The sequence below is a fragment of the Cricetulus griseus genome, chromosome 2 (assembly GCF_003668045.3).
Source record: "Cricetulus griseus strain 17A/GY chromosome 2, alternate assembly CriGri-PICRH-1.0, whole genome shotgun sequence".
NCBI classification, from domain to species: Eukaryota; Metazoa; Chordata; class Mammalia; order Rodentia; family Cricetidae; genus Cricetulus; species Cricetulus griseus.
The window spans coordinates 286,256,733-286,272,870 of record NC_048595.1 but is presented as its reverse complement, the minus strand read 5'-3'; the positions used below and the strand labels follow the sequence as shown (position 1 = coordinate 286,272,870).

Genomic DNA, 16,138 nt, shown 5'->3' with positions numbered 1-16,138 from the left:
CATTTATTCATTCATTCATTCATTCATTTTTATGTATATGTTGCTTTGCTTACATATATGTCTGTTTTGCCTGGTACCCATAGAAGCCAAAGAGGGCAATTGATCCCCTGGGATTGGAATTATAGACAACTGTAAGCTGTCATGAAGGTGTTAGTACCAGAACCTGGGTCCTTGGAAAGAAAGAGCTACCAATTATCTCTAAATTGAGTTTTCTTTTCAAACTTTAACAGACTAAAATGAGCACTTTAAAGTAAAATGAAAACTGCTAAATGTAGCAAGAAGAAAAGTGGCAAGGGAACCCTGATTTTGTTGCATTAGAATACAAATATCAAGGGAATAGAAAGTTGTAAAAGTACAATAAACCTCAGTGACTCTGACATCCCCCATCCCCTGGGCTCAGTGGCAGCCCTACCTGGTGATGTGCCCACCCGTCTTTCTGAACAGACCCAACATTAGATGCTCACACACGGCCTGCCTGGGAGACCAGGCTCCAAGCTCCCGGCCTTCCCAGCATCCTGTTGGCATGTCAGCGAATGCCCTTTCTACTGCCTTTGTGGAGGAAAGTAAGGGTTCACACAGACACTCTTCGATGTCTGGTTGGTCTTCCCCTTTGATTCTCATTCTAAAAAGACATACAATATTTTGAAAATATTAAACATGGAAATGTAATATTATCAAATTATAATCCAATGCAGTTAGATTTCCAGTTACACTTCAAATTGTAAAGGGGGTAACTACTAAGTTTTCCATTAAAAGTCATGACAGCAGGAGAAGAGGAGAAGAGAGGAGAGGAGGAAATGGAGGAGCAGAAATATTGAGTTGGGGAGGAATAGAGGAGAGCAGGATGAGAGATACCATATTAGAGGGAACCATTTTAGGTCCAAGGAGAGATGTGGCACTAGGGAGATTTCCAGAGACCTACAAGGATGACACAAACTGACAATCCAGGCAATGGTGGAGAGGATAACCTAAATGCCCTTCCTCTATAATGAGACTGATGAGTGCCTTATATGGCATCCTAGAGCCCTCATCCATTGGCTGATGGAAGCAGAGGCAGACATCCACAGATACACACTGAACTGAACTCTGGAACTTAGTTGCAGAGAGGGAGGAATGAAGATCGAAGGGGTTGGTACCAGGCTGGTGAAACCCACAGAAAGAGCTGGCCTGAACAAAGGGGAACATAACACATCAACCCCAGATGCTGTCTGGGAGGCCAGAACAGGACTGATCCAGACCCCTGAACATGGATGTCAATGAGGAGGCCTCGGCACTCTAGGGGACCCCTGGTTGTGGATTAGTATTTTTCCCTGGTGTAAGAAGGGACATTGAGAGATGCACTCTAGCCCTGGACACATGGGGAAGGGCCTAGGCCCAGCCCAGGATGATGTGGTGGACTTTGTAGAGCCCCTGTTGAGGGCCCTACCCTGCCTAGGGAGTGGGGGGTGGATCAGGTAGGGGGTAGGTCGGGGTGAGGTACGAGGGGTGAGAGTAAGGGTAGGGGAGGGAGAAGGGATTGACATATGAAACAAACTTATTCCTAATTTGAACTAATAAAAAATATATATAAAAAAATTTTTAAAAAATCACAACTACCGATGTGCGGCCATTATGTTACCTTTTGGATAACTGTTTACGCACCTAAACCAGGCTACCATCAGCCTGGTCAGAGATGCTGCTGCTTTCCGCCATGGGCGGCAGTAACTGCAGAGACTCAGAACTGATCAAAGCGATGAAAGTGACAGGTGAGTCTCTGCCATAAATCAGACATCGACACCACTATAAATGGGACTTATGTGTCACCCCTCCAAGGCTTAGGGAGGATAACAGTAGAAGAGGTGGGAAGACTATAAAGGCCAGAGAAAGAGGACAGTGGGACAGTGGTGCCAGACACTGACTTCTGGGCATGGCCTGTCACAACACTAAAGTCACAGAAGCTGTGATAACCTAACTACCTTCCCAAAACAGGGGATGCTCAGCCCTGCCCACTCTGGGTGTCGCTAGGGAAAGGAGAAGAAATTTTCCTGAATGGTCTAGCCACTGTAACAGCCACTCACACATGCTCCTGCTAGCAACCTTGAAGAAACTGACTGGGTCATCACATCAGATTGAAGGTGGGGTGGGTGGGTGTGGTGTGTGTGTGTGTGTGTGTGTGTGTGTGTGTGTGTGTGTGTGTGTGTGTACGTACCAAGATTAATTGGGAAGAGGAAGGGAATCAGCTGGAGGGGGATAATGGGGGATGGATATGACCAAAACACATGTATGAAAATGCTATAAGCCCAATTATGTATAATTTATACTAATACAAAGTAGAAAAATGAAAACCAGGTGTTGCTACTGATGTCTTCTATTCCCAGAACTAGGATGCTTCAGGTAGGAAGAGTACCATCAATTTGGAAATAGCCTGGGCTACTTAGTAAACTCCAGACCAGCCTGAGCTACACATTGAGACCCTGGAACAGATTTCTCAGCATCAATGAGGGTTTCTTGCTTTCCCTGTAACTGAGAAGAGAGCACAGGCTCAGATCACCAAAGTCAAAACCACCTGACTACTGAGCAGCTAAGAAAAAGCATCATTCCAGATGGCATTCTCACTACTTTCAACACTGGTTCTGCACTCGTGGGTGTTTTTTCCAATATTCTCAGGAATAAGAACTCCTAAAGCACAGAACCAACTGAAGGCCCTCAAGGTACATAACTGTTACTAGCCTGATGAGATAGTGGGTATAAAACCTCACAAGGAACCAGACACAGAGGGCAGCTTCTCCACACCTGCCTGCCACCATACATATCTCACCAACTGTCTCCTGCACCAGCATGGCTGCCCTAGTGCCAGGGACTTGCTCACCCATTGTCTAGGAATGGCCCTTGCTTTCCCTTAAAGTAACACCCAAGCTCTCTCCTCAGTGCCTCAAACGTATTAAATTTCTCCAGCAACTGTTCAAAACTGAGGACCACCTCACATAGAGCTAGCAAGAAGAGGGAACGAGATTTAAAATTCAATTATAACCCAAAGTTGACCAGTCACTTTGGTCAACTGTGATGGTTTGGTATAAAGCTAACCCTTCTATGACTACCTAAAAGCTAAGCGATTCCTGCCAATGAACTCACAAGTACAACACAAATGAAAGGAACATGCTGACACAAGCCTCCTCGGGCCAATTCCCCTCTCAAGCTGAAGAAGGAGTGGCTCCACAGTTAACCGTGTGACAGATGTAAGCAGCAGTGGAGTGAAACGGGGATGAAGTGCTTGCACCACAGGATGTATGCGTCACAGGCACTAAACTAAAGATGACTTGGGAGTGTCCCCAATGACTCAGGTACTTGGAAGTGGGAGAGGTGTGCTGCTCCAAGTTTTACTTCAGAAATATATTTCACTGTATGTCACATGTAAGAAGAATACTTTTTTTTTTTCAGATTTAAACTGCAAGATTCCGCTAACACCAACTGTGACGGCTTATATTACACAATTCCAAACATCTTCCCTTCCTCTTCCAGCACTATTTCCTTCTAAAGTGATCAGCCATTTACTGCTGACAATGAATGGATATAAAGAAAGAGGTGTGGTGATTTTTTTCCTTAAAAAAGTACAGTTAAAACACCTGCAACCCCCTCCCCCTACTCACTTCCATTTGCCTCAACTACCTACAAATGTTCAAGGGTGCCTACCGCTTCCCTTTGCTCCTGAATTTCCATGGTTGATTCACACAGCACAGCAGACCCTCATGTTCAGAACCCTGTAGAATCTTGGACGTTGTAGACACTGAAAAATTAAGAGCCACTGGAAACTATGTGATGAATTAGCCACACACGGAGTGAGGGGAGCGTCTAACTTGTGAAAACCTACTAAGGAGGAGTTTGGAAAGAACCTGAGCCTCTAAAATAGTGCCATAACATGTGGCTGTCTGCTGGATGAGAAAGCCTGCTGGCCGGTAGGCAGGCTTCGACGCACATGTGCACACATGCACATGCATGCATGACCACCACCCACCCACCGCCCACCCCACCCCGCCTCCCTTACACAGAGCATGAGACAGCCATTGGGAACTGCCGCTTACTAGGTACTGTGGGCCATATGAAAAATTGTCACAAAATCCCAATACCCAGCAGCAAATGTTTTATTTCTTCAACACACACACACACACACACACACACACACACACACACACACACACACAAAAATCAGTTTACCATGCACCAGCAAAGCAAAAAGATACTTCCGATGATTAAACTAGCAACAATATTCAAAATGTTTACTGTGTATCTGTTTTATGCCAGGCACTGACCTCAGAACTAGAGATAAGATAACCACAAAACCAAGCCCTTCCTCTCACAAAGCTGATTTCCTATGGGGTGAAAGCACAGGCAATACCAAACCCTAGCAGACAAGTCTGTACAAGCCACATAGCAACCAGCTCAGGGAGAAAACTAAAGCAGAGCAAGGCAGAAAGGTACATGGAAGATGGGTGCTGGGGTGCTACAGGCAGGAAGCGTCCTCTGGTCGACACACAATGTTAGCACACACAGATAAATAAATGTAGCATCTTTTTTTGTTTAAGCTTCTGGCCAAATTATCAGGAAGAAGAGGTTATTTATTTGGGGATGGGACTATGAAGACAAAGGTCTGCAGAAGGAAGGACAGGAGAGCATGGCTCTGTGTGTGAGCTTTAGAAGCCTCGAGGGCTCTTCGCTGTAATGCTGACTACAGGTGTATTTGATAATCACCCCCTCTGTATACACAATCTCACACTGCCAAAAATATACAGGGCAGAATGAACGAACATGAAGGAAAACAGACTCCAAAGGTGAGACCTGACCACAGGCCAACACAGCTACAGGCAGATAAAGAAAAACCAGGAAGAGAGGCAGGAATGAAAGCAAGATGGGATGCTGGCTCTGATGGGTGAAGTTGGGAAGAATGACAACTGCAGAGGAGAAGGCCCTGTGGGGGCTTGGAAAGCAGCCTCCTCACAGCACCTGACCTCAGCCTGTCTGGACCTAGGGGGTAAGCACACAGAGAGGAGAGCAAAGCCTGGCTGCTGGGACCTAGGCTGGGAGGGAGAGGCTGGGCAAAGGATAGTGGAAAACCAAGTTCAGGAGACCCGGTGGCTGTGGCTAACAACATACTGCAAGGAAAACTGCAGAGTGGATAGAAAGTATGCTAGCCACAGAGCTACAGAGTCATCGTGTGAGCAGTGCACTCGGGCTACATTCAAGGAACAACAGGAACTAAAGAAATAAGCAGGTGAGAGAAATGCCTGTTCTGATGCCAACAGGAACACAGAGAGGGAAAGAGGGGGCTAAGGAGGAGAGACAAAGGAGAGGGAGGCAGGGCCTTCTGTGAGTAACAGTGAAGGACCACAGCCTGTGTTCCCAGGGAAGGCAAAGGAGAGACTGGGAGAGGGGGAAAGGGGGGCACACAGAGGCAATTCCCCTGCCTCCAGCAACTCAGAGGATGGGAAGACAAGGGTTGAAGCTTTTGGACTTGAACACTGGAGGGAGGATGGAATAATCTGAGGGAATGTAGAGCCTCAGGGCAAGGATAATCTCTAGTTAGTGATCAGAAGTCAGGGGACTGTCAGGTCTCCCCCTCCCCCTCAAAGAGATTCAGTGAGTGTTGTTCGGGAAGAAGACCTGGAATATCGCACAAATCCAGCAGATCACTGCCCCACATCCCAAGCTACTTCAGAAATTCCCAGCATTCATAGGCACCTAAAAACATGCCACCACGCCCACTGACCTATACTTGCCAATAATCCTAGCTACTTGGGAGGTTGCCGAAGCAGGATTGAAAGCTCAGGGTTTGCCTAAGCTCCAATTGGGCAGCTCACAGGGAAAAACAAAAGTAAAAAGCAGATGAGGGAAATAACTTAATTACCCGAATGCCTGTCTGGCATGTGTGGGGCCCTGGCTCAGTTCTCAGTCTGTATACAATACATACATCTAAACATACGTACATTAACTACAAATAGCGACACAAAAGCTGATTGAGTGTAGAAACCAAGTTTATTTGCAGAGAGGAACAAAGTGTTCTGAAAATCATTTTATTATGTCCTAACATTTCCAGGAAAGAGACTACCTGGCATACTAAGACTGTGTACTGCTTTGTTGAGGACTTTACCAGAAGTATCTCATCATCTTAGCGGAGAATAGTGCAATGATGCTCCTGCTGGAGATATAAGACATGCTAACACAGGCTCCTACCAGCTCTCCCTTGTTCTATCAAGGCCAAAGAGACCCCACACGAGCATCAAACATCTGAGGCAGACTTCTAATGGCTGCATCTGAGCATTCGCCTAATGCACAGTAACACTAAATACAACTTCTCTTTCATTTTTACTGTATAGCTGGCATATTGTTCTGGCTTATTTGAAATTCTGAAAGTAGCTTTTTTTAACTATGAGCTTTCTTTAAAATGAAAAAAAAGAGGGATTAGAGAAGTTTCATGAGAAAATGGGAAACTTAAACCAGGCATAGTAGAATGTATACGTTACCCCAGCACACAGGAGGTGGAGGCAGGAGTATCCGGGGTTTGAGGCCAGCCTGGACTAAATAAAGAAATTCTACTTTTTATTTAAGTGTGTGTGTGTGTGTGTGCCTTCTGTAATACCTGATATCAGCACTATGTGTTCTTATAGTTTTAAATAATGTAAGTAACAGCAAACAACTAGGGAGATTTGATACACTGACTGTCAAGACCCCTCTGCTCACCTGGCTGTGAATGGTTCTGGAGCACAGGAAGCCAGCCTAGTAGGAGAAGCTGCCTTCTGCTGCAGAGTTCAGCTTCTGGCTGGTTATTGTGCAAGACAGAGGTGAGGTGAAGGCAAAGAAGTCAACTTGTCGACAGGAGTACAATATGGAGAACAAAGTAGGAGACCAAGAAGGACCTTTGGCTAAGGGAAGGAAGAGCTGAGTCTGGAGCAGAGGCAGGAGGAATAAAAGGCACAGCTCCTCAGAGATTCAGCAACCACAGACTGACCACTACCAGGGTGTCTGGTCAAAATTAACACTTGCCCCTGTGGTGTGCAAAACCGCAGGAGGAGAATTTTATTTAAAGTGGTCTCAGAGGCCATACTACATGAACCCTCTAATCAATCTTAGCTTCCCTGTTGTGGGACAATCAAGCATTATGTCAACCTGATGTAATAAATTCACAGGATGTATAGTCCATTGGTCAGTAATGATGGGTCCCAAACTAGCCTTCACAAGGTAGTGGGTGGAAAGCTGAAGGCAGTATGGGAGGAAGCTCTCAGTGTCTCTGAGCACCGGGACTCGGTTGGTAGTCACTGCAGAGGTGAGAACAAAAACTACTGCAGGTAGTCATGCAAGGGGACTTTCAGGGGACATCCTCTGAAGGAGAATGGGACAGGCACTCGTGGTGCCATGACTTACAGCAACCACAAATATGTGCTACTCTTCAAGCCAGTGCACCTTGCTGACAAAACACGGGAAACAGAAGAACATGTTCAGCACGTCAAGACAAAACAACAACTAAAGTCACTCACTGGGACAATGGCCCAGTTTTCTAACATGTCAAGGCTCAAAGTCAGCAGAGGGAGAAAGATGCTCTAATAAAAAAGGTTAAGAATTAAATCAGTGGACTAGCCTTATCTAAACTCTGTTTGAAACAGATATGCTTCATGTGCATTAAGGACAAGTGCTGATGACCCGACAGGGCTAGTTAGTGGATGGAAAGACAAGGAATTTAGTACTTGGAGATGATGGTACTATCTGGAGGTGATGGGTGTCCATGATCCCACTTTGAAATACTTTCAGAGAGGCACGAGACAAGGATGGAGAGCCCTGGGCACTGAACCAACTCTCACAAGCATTCAGTGACATGACATGGTGGCACCATCTGTGCAGGTGCAACAGTTCTGTCCATGTGCATGCCTAGAACATGTGTAAAAGAGAAACTTTACAAAATATAGGTGAGCATGGCTCCAGGTGGCGAGCACCCAGTGAGGATCAGTACTAGAAATGACAGGTCGAGCAAAGACCAATCAATTCTTCTAAGGAAACTGGCTCAGAACCCCAACCAACCTCCAAAAATCTCTTTCAGCAAACAAAGACTTAAAGGAATCACGACAGGGGCTGGTGAGGTGGCTCAGCAGTTAAGAGCACTGACTATTCTTCCAGAGGACCCAGGTTCAATTTCCAACACACATGTGGCAGCTCCTAACTGCCTGTAACTCTAGTTCCAGGGGGTCAGATATTGTCACCCCAGTGCACATAAAATAATGGTTAAATAAATTATTTTTAAAAAAGGAATCCTAGACAAATTTGGCAAATAAGACAAAGGCAATGCATATCAAAATTGGAGCAACTACCTAATACAGTGCTTAGAACTACTTTAGTCTTCGATAAAAGGGTTCAAATACAGTAAGTGTGCACCTGAAAAAAAAAAAAGAAGAAAAAAAAACACATTGGAAAAGTAGAGAGCAAAATACAATATATGTCTGTGTATGTATGGATGTATATACGCATACACACACACACACACACACTCTAATGGAAAAGACAAAGACCAAGGAATGCCTGTAAAAGCTTTTACCAGAAATGGTTGTTTTAAAATAGATGACCTGAGAGTAGAAGATAAATGATTTAAGAACTGGGAAGGGACAAGGTTAGGAGGGAGATAAGGGACATGATCAATGGCACTTACACGCATGATGGAAACATCAAAGCCTATTAATATGGAAAATTCATTCATGTTAACAAAAGAGTAAAAGAAAAATACCAGTCCAAATGCCTTAGCTCTGGGTGTTACAAAGATTATGCTAATAAGGACTATGAATTTACATTAATAATGTTATAAAATAAATGAAATAGCTTAATTCATAACTATGAGAATATTTACATATGAACTGATTTTAGAGAAAGTTTATGACTCTTATAATCACACACACAAAAATGGAATACAAGTTAAAAACTGAAGGGTAAAATAAAGGTAAAAATTAATAACTACATCATTTGGTAAGGCTTTACATACATTTCTGCAAAACATTCAAAGAATAGACCATTCATTCCAGGGAACTAGGAAAGGGGTGAGTCTACAAACAAAGTTCCACAGACACCACATCTTCTTGAAGATAATTAACAGCTCAATCACACTCACAAATACTTATATAAGAAAACCCAGACAGATACCAGGAAACCAAATCCAGTGTTTGTGCGCGCGTGCGTGCGTGCGTGCGTGCGTGCGTGCGTGCGTGTGTGTGTGTGTGTTGTGCGCGCACAACAAAACAATGTGTCTTTAGGCTGTTTATCCTGGAGTCTAGGTCTGGTTCAATAACCCAGAAGAGAGGTTCTTACACCAGGAACAAATTATATGTGAAAAAGAAGTGCTTACCTCAACAGATAGCATTTCCATCATGAATAAGATACCTCAGCAAGTTAGAAAAGAGGGACCCTCCTTAGCCCAACAGTGGGCAGCTACCAAAAGAAAGAAAAACACAGTGAAGATTGCACTTAACAGTGAAAGGCTAAAGGCTTTCATTTAATCAGGGCTAATAGGACTGGCCTGTCAGTTTCCGCCGACAATACAGTGGGGGAAGCTGGGGTGCAGAAAGGCAAAAAGGGTTGGAAGGTAATTTATATTTTATAAAATTAAGTATTTTCATGGGCAAAGCTCATAAAAACCTCAAGAACCTACCGCAACCATGTGGGGAAAACCAAGGCACTGAGTTCATCACAGCCACACAGCAATGGTGAGATAGCACTTCAAAGAATACAGCTGACAAGAGCAACAGAAGAGGAAAGCACAGGGCTATCCCTAGCCAAAAGAGGGGGCGGGGGTGCTCTTAAAGAATATAAAGGAAATTTAAGTCTGCCTAAAAGAATGGCTAATGGTGGGCTACAGTGGATGGAGCAGTCAGGTGTAAAGGAGAAGAAGGGCAGGTAGAGGCTTCACAACCCCTTCTCTACAAGTGTCAGCTCTCCCCCACTTTATTCCTCCTCCTGCCAGTTAGGAAAATATCAAATCATCATTTTCCCCAGGGTCTTGAGAGCAGCTGACTGAGGGCTGACTCTCATGCCCTAACCCCTCTTCTGCACCACACCCAGTGCCACTAGCCACCTCCTTTCCAAGATGCTCCTCCAGTTCCTTAGGCCAGCTTCCTCTCTGGCCCGAACAAAGCCCAAGAAGCTGAATAGACCACACTCAGTACCACATGCCCTTGGCCTTCAGCGGATGGGCTTCAACTGCACACCGTGTTCTGACTGCTTTTCCATTTTCCTAAGTATTAACTATTCCAAAGAAAATACATAAGGAAAGAAAAGACACAATCACAATAACAACAAAACAGACATTCATTAGGGGTTAAAACAGTAAGAAATGAAAGTTCAGGCTAGGCATGGTAGCACATGCCTAGCCTGATAGTGAAGGAACCGGCTTCCCTTTTGGCAGCCATAACAGCCGAACACGTGCTTGCCATAAACCTGCCTTGGTCACTTAGAGGTCAGATGCCTGTCTTGTGACAAGGAACCAATCAGAAGTTAGCTGGTGGCGCTATGCTTTACGACCCTGGGTGTGCTTTACGGACAAGCGCACAGCAATGACGTAGAGAGCATAGCAACCACCCTGGGAGGGCCTATGAGCCATAACAACCAGTTGACCAATCAACACAGGGCAAGCCCTCCAAGCCTGGAGGCACACCAATCATGAGCCTGTGCGTACCCCTAGACACTCCCCTTACGCTGCCCTATAAGATCTTTGGGGAGACCTTAGGAGCCGTCTTTTTCTAGCCGTCAGCCATGGCGGGTGGGTGAAAGACCCGAGCTAACATGGGGTTAGTTCGTTAAATTACAATAAAGCCTCGTGCAGTTTGCAGCAAGCTCTCGAATCCGCCTGGTGATTGGGGTGACCGCGAACCTGGCCTGAGACCCCGGATACTTGAGTTTTCGGGGGTCTAACAATAGGAGAACAGGAAGTTCCAGGCCAGTCTGAGTTACACAGTAAAACATAAGTAGCCAAGAAAACGTTGAAAAGAGAACACTAAGGATATGCAACTAGCACATACCAACCAGAAGAAGAAGAAGAAAAAAAAAAGTATAGAAAGTCAAATGGAAAAGAACAGGAACCCAGAAGAAACTCGAACACCACATTGCAGGAGACTCAGCAAACCACAGAAGAGACATCTCCAGGCCACAGAGGGAAGACAGCTGCAGAAATTAATTTTATATACTCCTGGATCAAATTAATCATTTACGTGGTGACTTGAATCAAGCAAATAGCTATCCACGGTATGGGCACGCACACTATCATGCAATTCCTGAGGAGGGGCCAGATTCAAGTAGGCCACAGGTAAAGCAGATCCATTCAGACCACACCTGCACAAGGTCTCCAATCCACAGTACAAATTTTAGACTTCTCATTCCATCTATTTTGTCTTGTTTGTGTGTTTTAAACACTCATTTATTTTGTTCATGTGCACACATATACATTCCATATCCTACGGCACTTGTAGAGGTCAGAGGAAACCTTGTGGAAGTAACTTCTCTCCTTCTACCATGTGGGTCCTGGGGGACCGAGCACATCTCATCAGGGATGGTGGCAAGCACCTTTACCCATCTCATGTGTCCCACCACCCTCCATTCCCACACTAAAAACAAACCAGTTCCTTAACAACACACACACACACACACACACACACACACACACACACACACACACACACACTGGAAGGGGGGTCCTGGGGAGTCCACAAAATGCACAGAATTCTCATGAATCAAAACCAAACTGAAAGAAGTCAAGATTAAAAGACATGAATTTATAGCCCAGGAAAAAGGCAACAGAAATGTTTTCAAATACAATCAGCACGGCTTCCCAGAAGGAATATGAGATAGCAAGTATCCATGGAATGTAGTATACAAACTGAGGCAGCCTCCACAGTGAGCCATCTGGAAGAGGAAACACGCTCACCCTCTGACAACGAATGTGGCCTGTACAAATTACCATACAGATACAACTGTCTACTTAAGAGACAATGTGGACATAGGTTATAAGGACAATACTGTTTGAATTATAAACGACCTCAATGTCATTAAAGAGAACTGGCTAAATATATTATGATATGTCTGTAAAACCCAATAAGGCTATAAAGGAAAAGAGCTGAAGAAAATATATTTACTCGAGTGGATAAAAGAGTAACAAATAATAAACACAGTATTACAGTACACCTTCAATTGTACAAAGGAGAGCAGGAGTTACAAGATGATACTATACAATCTCAAATATAAATATATAACATACATACATAAATGATTGTACATGTGCATCTATAATAGTGTGATTATTTGGCGGAGGGTGGTATGGGTGATGCTATGACTAGTGTAACTAAGATGGCAAGAAACTTTTTTCTATAGCTTTTTTTAAAATACATAATAGTCTCTGTATTAGATATTAAATTAAGCCTAAAAATACTCAGATATTCTATAGATCAAAAGTTAGGATATAACAGGGTGGTGGTAGCACATGTCTAATCCCAGAACTTGGGAGGCAAAGGCAGGTGGATCTCTGAGTTCAAGGCCAGCCTGGTCTACAGAACAAGTTCCAGAACAGGCAGGACTACACAGAGAAACTCTGTTTAAAAAAAAACAAACAAACAAAAAACAAACAAACAAAAAGATTTAGAACATAAGAGAAAACTCCTGGACATGTTTGGTTTTACTCAGAATACATTTTTTAAGTGACCATTTTCCTTTATTTTTTTTTAAATAACAATATATTCATTTAGGGTTTTTGTCTATCATTTATTTTACATCCCAGCCAAAATTTCCTCTCCTTCTTCTCCTCCCAGTCCCTCCCCCTTCAGTGATGATTTTCATAATAAGCCATCATGGGATAAGATACAGTATTTCTTATCACATACTTCAATGCATTCAAGTCAATAAAAGAACAGTAATATAACAACAACAAAGGAAACTCTAAACTAAGTACAATAAAATAGTATTCATTAAAACAGGAGCTACCTGTGGCACAGCTGTCAATATCTACATATGAAGGACAGTAAGTAACTAATTGCTGTCTTCTGGAAGCAGTAAAGGAAATGAATTTGGAGCTTGGTGCTGAGGAAGTGACAGGTGCTCAGAGTCCTTAGCAAACTGCTTCTACAATTGAGACGTATTTCGGCACACCAGAGTAAAATGAGTGATGCAATCTCTACTCAAGTGCTTCAGTGAAGTGACAAAACATCCCATGCCCACAGATAAGTTCAATAAGGCTATGAAAGCCCTCGCAAGAGCCTATAACTTCATCTATTACAACCCAGAGGCCAGTCTCTCCCACTTACAGGGGCTGATACTGAAGTGCTTGAAACGTTCACATACTAGTAAGAGCCAGACGAGGTGACTGCAGTTCTGTGCATGCCACTCCCATAAACCCGGACTCGCTGTGGAAGCTTGTAAAACATACGTGTGCAGGAAGCAGGACTAAAAACCATCTCCACTCTCTGCAGTGGCTCTGATAGGCTTTGCTTAAAGTCATAAAGTCCCTTCACAACATTATAACCCAAGTCATGTGGCAATGAACTTCATCAAATCCCCAAATACAGTTTTAAAACGCACGCCATTAAAAGTAAGTTCCATGGGGTGCAGCAGTTAAGAGCACTTGCTGTTCTTTCAGGACACACGTTAGATCCCCAGGATCCACATATGACAGCTCCCAACCACCTCTAACTCCAGCTCAAGGCATAACCTGACTCCCCCAAGGACACCTGCACTCATGTGTATGAACCTGCACAGACACACACATATATATAACTAAGACCAATACAGTTTTTAAATTAACCACTACATGTTTACACATTTAACTTAAGGTCAGAAATCTATTCGCTCCATAAAGAAGCCCTTAAAGATGACAAGGCCTGGGTCACACATATTCATCTTCTCCTTACCACACCTATCCCACACAAGAGAAAGGACGGAGGAGGAAAAGGTTAGCATACAGAGGGACAAACTGCTTTGCAGGAGACTGGACCACTCACTACTGGGCATATCTGGGCACAGAGCAGGCTCTCAACTCCTCACACCTCAACCCATTCAAGAGCAACCATGAAACAGAATCGTTTCACCCAAATACATTTATATTTTATACTATTTTTCTCAACTGTGTAAGCTCAAATATATGGCCCAATAACAAATACTTATTCATTTCTATTACATTTATGTATTTGTGTGTGTGCACAGGTGGCAGTCAGAGGACAAACTGTGGGAGTCTGATCTCCTTCTATCATGTGGGTCCTGTGGAGTGGACTCAGCTCATCAGGTTCAGGCAGGCGGCTTTACCTGCTCAGCCATCTTACCTGCCTCCACAAATATGTAATTTGTCTAACTGCAACCAGAAACTAGATGTGCATGGTGGCAGTACACAGTCCCAGCACTCAGGAGAGCAGTAGCAGGAGGATCAAAAGTGAGATCCCCCCCCCCTCAAAACAAGAGAGGAGGAGAGAGCCGGGCAGGAAGAGGAAGACCGGAAGGCTGTTGAATACAGCATGGCGGCGGCCATTCTGTTTGTATTTTAGTGTGCTATAATTGCAGTAATTCCTGTTTATAATTGAGTTTCGGGAGAATAACACTTCAAGGCAAACATGTTTCCATGCTGTAGCACTTAACATTCAAACTAAAAAGGCCAAGATAAAAAGCCAACTAGCATGGTCACGTGACCTATAAACCCTCCCTACAGGGCCTCACCAAAGTGGAAAGATTAGAACACAAAGGAACATGGAGTGAGTGACACTTTCTGCTGCCACAAGCCCATAATGCAAGCCATTACTAAAAGTCATTCTTCCCAGTCCTCAGTCTAGGTGTAAGATGGAATGGGGAGAGGAGAGAGGGAGGAGGGAGGGAGAGGAAGGGTTAGAGTTTTTGCAGTTTCTCAAAAGTACACTTCCTGCCAGGTGGTGGCATACCTTTAATTCCAGCACACAAAGGAGGAAGAGAGGTGGGCAGACCAAGGCCAGCCTGGTCTACAGAGAGAGTTCAGGAGAGCCAGGGCTACACAGAGAAACCATGTCTTGAAACTGATCCCCCTTTACACACAAAACACACATCCCTCCAATAACTCTTAAAGGGCAGAAGGATTTTCAGAGCAGTCAGCCTCTGAACACAGACCTGGAGGAGAAAACGAGACTTGGGGGCAGCAGCCATGCTCACCTGCTGTGGCTGGTACCTCTGCTGGGACTGGGGCTGCAGGTACTGGGCCTGGGGCGGGAGGTGCGGGGGCTGCGGCTGCTGGTTGTAATATGGCTGCTGGCCTTGCTGGCAGTAACCACTCACACCTTGCTGTCCATATTGCGGTGGCATCTGTAAGAAAGCCAAACAGAGCAAATGAGAACTGAAGAAACGCAAGTAAACGAACTCAAATACAGCTTTGATTCCGTCATGTGGAGGGAGGGATCGACTCAACCCAGTGTTTTCACCTCTCCTCATTCAATAAACTGACTTTCTGCTTCTATTCACATATGATCGATGGAGTCAAAAGATACTTCGAAGTTCATCAGGTTTTGATACAGCCATAAACGTCTAGGGGTAGGGGTTCTCTGACATTGACATTCAAAAACGCAACAGGCAAACTGTGTAAGTTCACATGGTCTGGATGAAGTCATCCCCACACTGTAGGAAGGCTGTGATCGGATACGGGGTATGGCAAACATGCTTCTAAGCCAGATCACTCAAGCTACATGCGTAACAGATGCGGGCAACAACAGCAGCACTTCCACGCACCAATTCACTGAAAGGGACATGCACTCCATTTCCATCACACAAAACCCCTTGGTCTTAAATGGGCCTCAGAGGCCCAAGTGTAGAAAGCTGGACCTACTGTGAAGCCTGCAGGACAGTGGGACACTCTCTCCAAGGGAACAGGGGGACACCAACCCCCATCACATGCATTTCTGTTGGCTGCCCATGCAATGAGCTCTTCTCCATCATGTGCTCCCACCATGATGTGCCACCCATCAAGGGCCCCAAGCCACAGGACCAGCCAGTCATGCTCTGTGCCCTCAAAACTGGGAAACTGCTTTCCTGTTTGAGAGGGTTATTCTCAGACTTTGTCAGAGTAATGGAAAGCTAATACATACACAGAAGATACTAACTACATCAAATAGTACCTTGCCCACTGTGTATTCCTGAAGGCAAG

General features: G+C 44.5%; 1 protein-coding gene across 1 annotated transcript in view; it reads right to left on the bottom strand.

The window, feature by feature from the left end:
* The window catches only part of Arid1b (AT-rich interaction domain 1B), a 354,347-nt gene that overhangs the window by 233,001 nt on the left and 105,208 nt on the right, over window positions 1-16,138 (bottom strand). Inside the window, 1 exon segment of the mRNA XM_027401057.2 lies at window positions 15,154-15,303. Within this exon segment, the coding sequence (XP_027256858.1) occupies window positions 15,154-15,303 (150 nt within the window).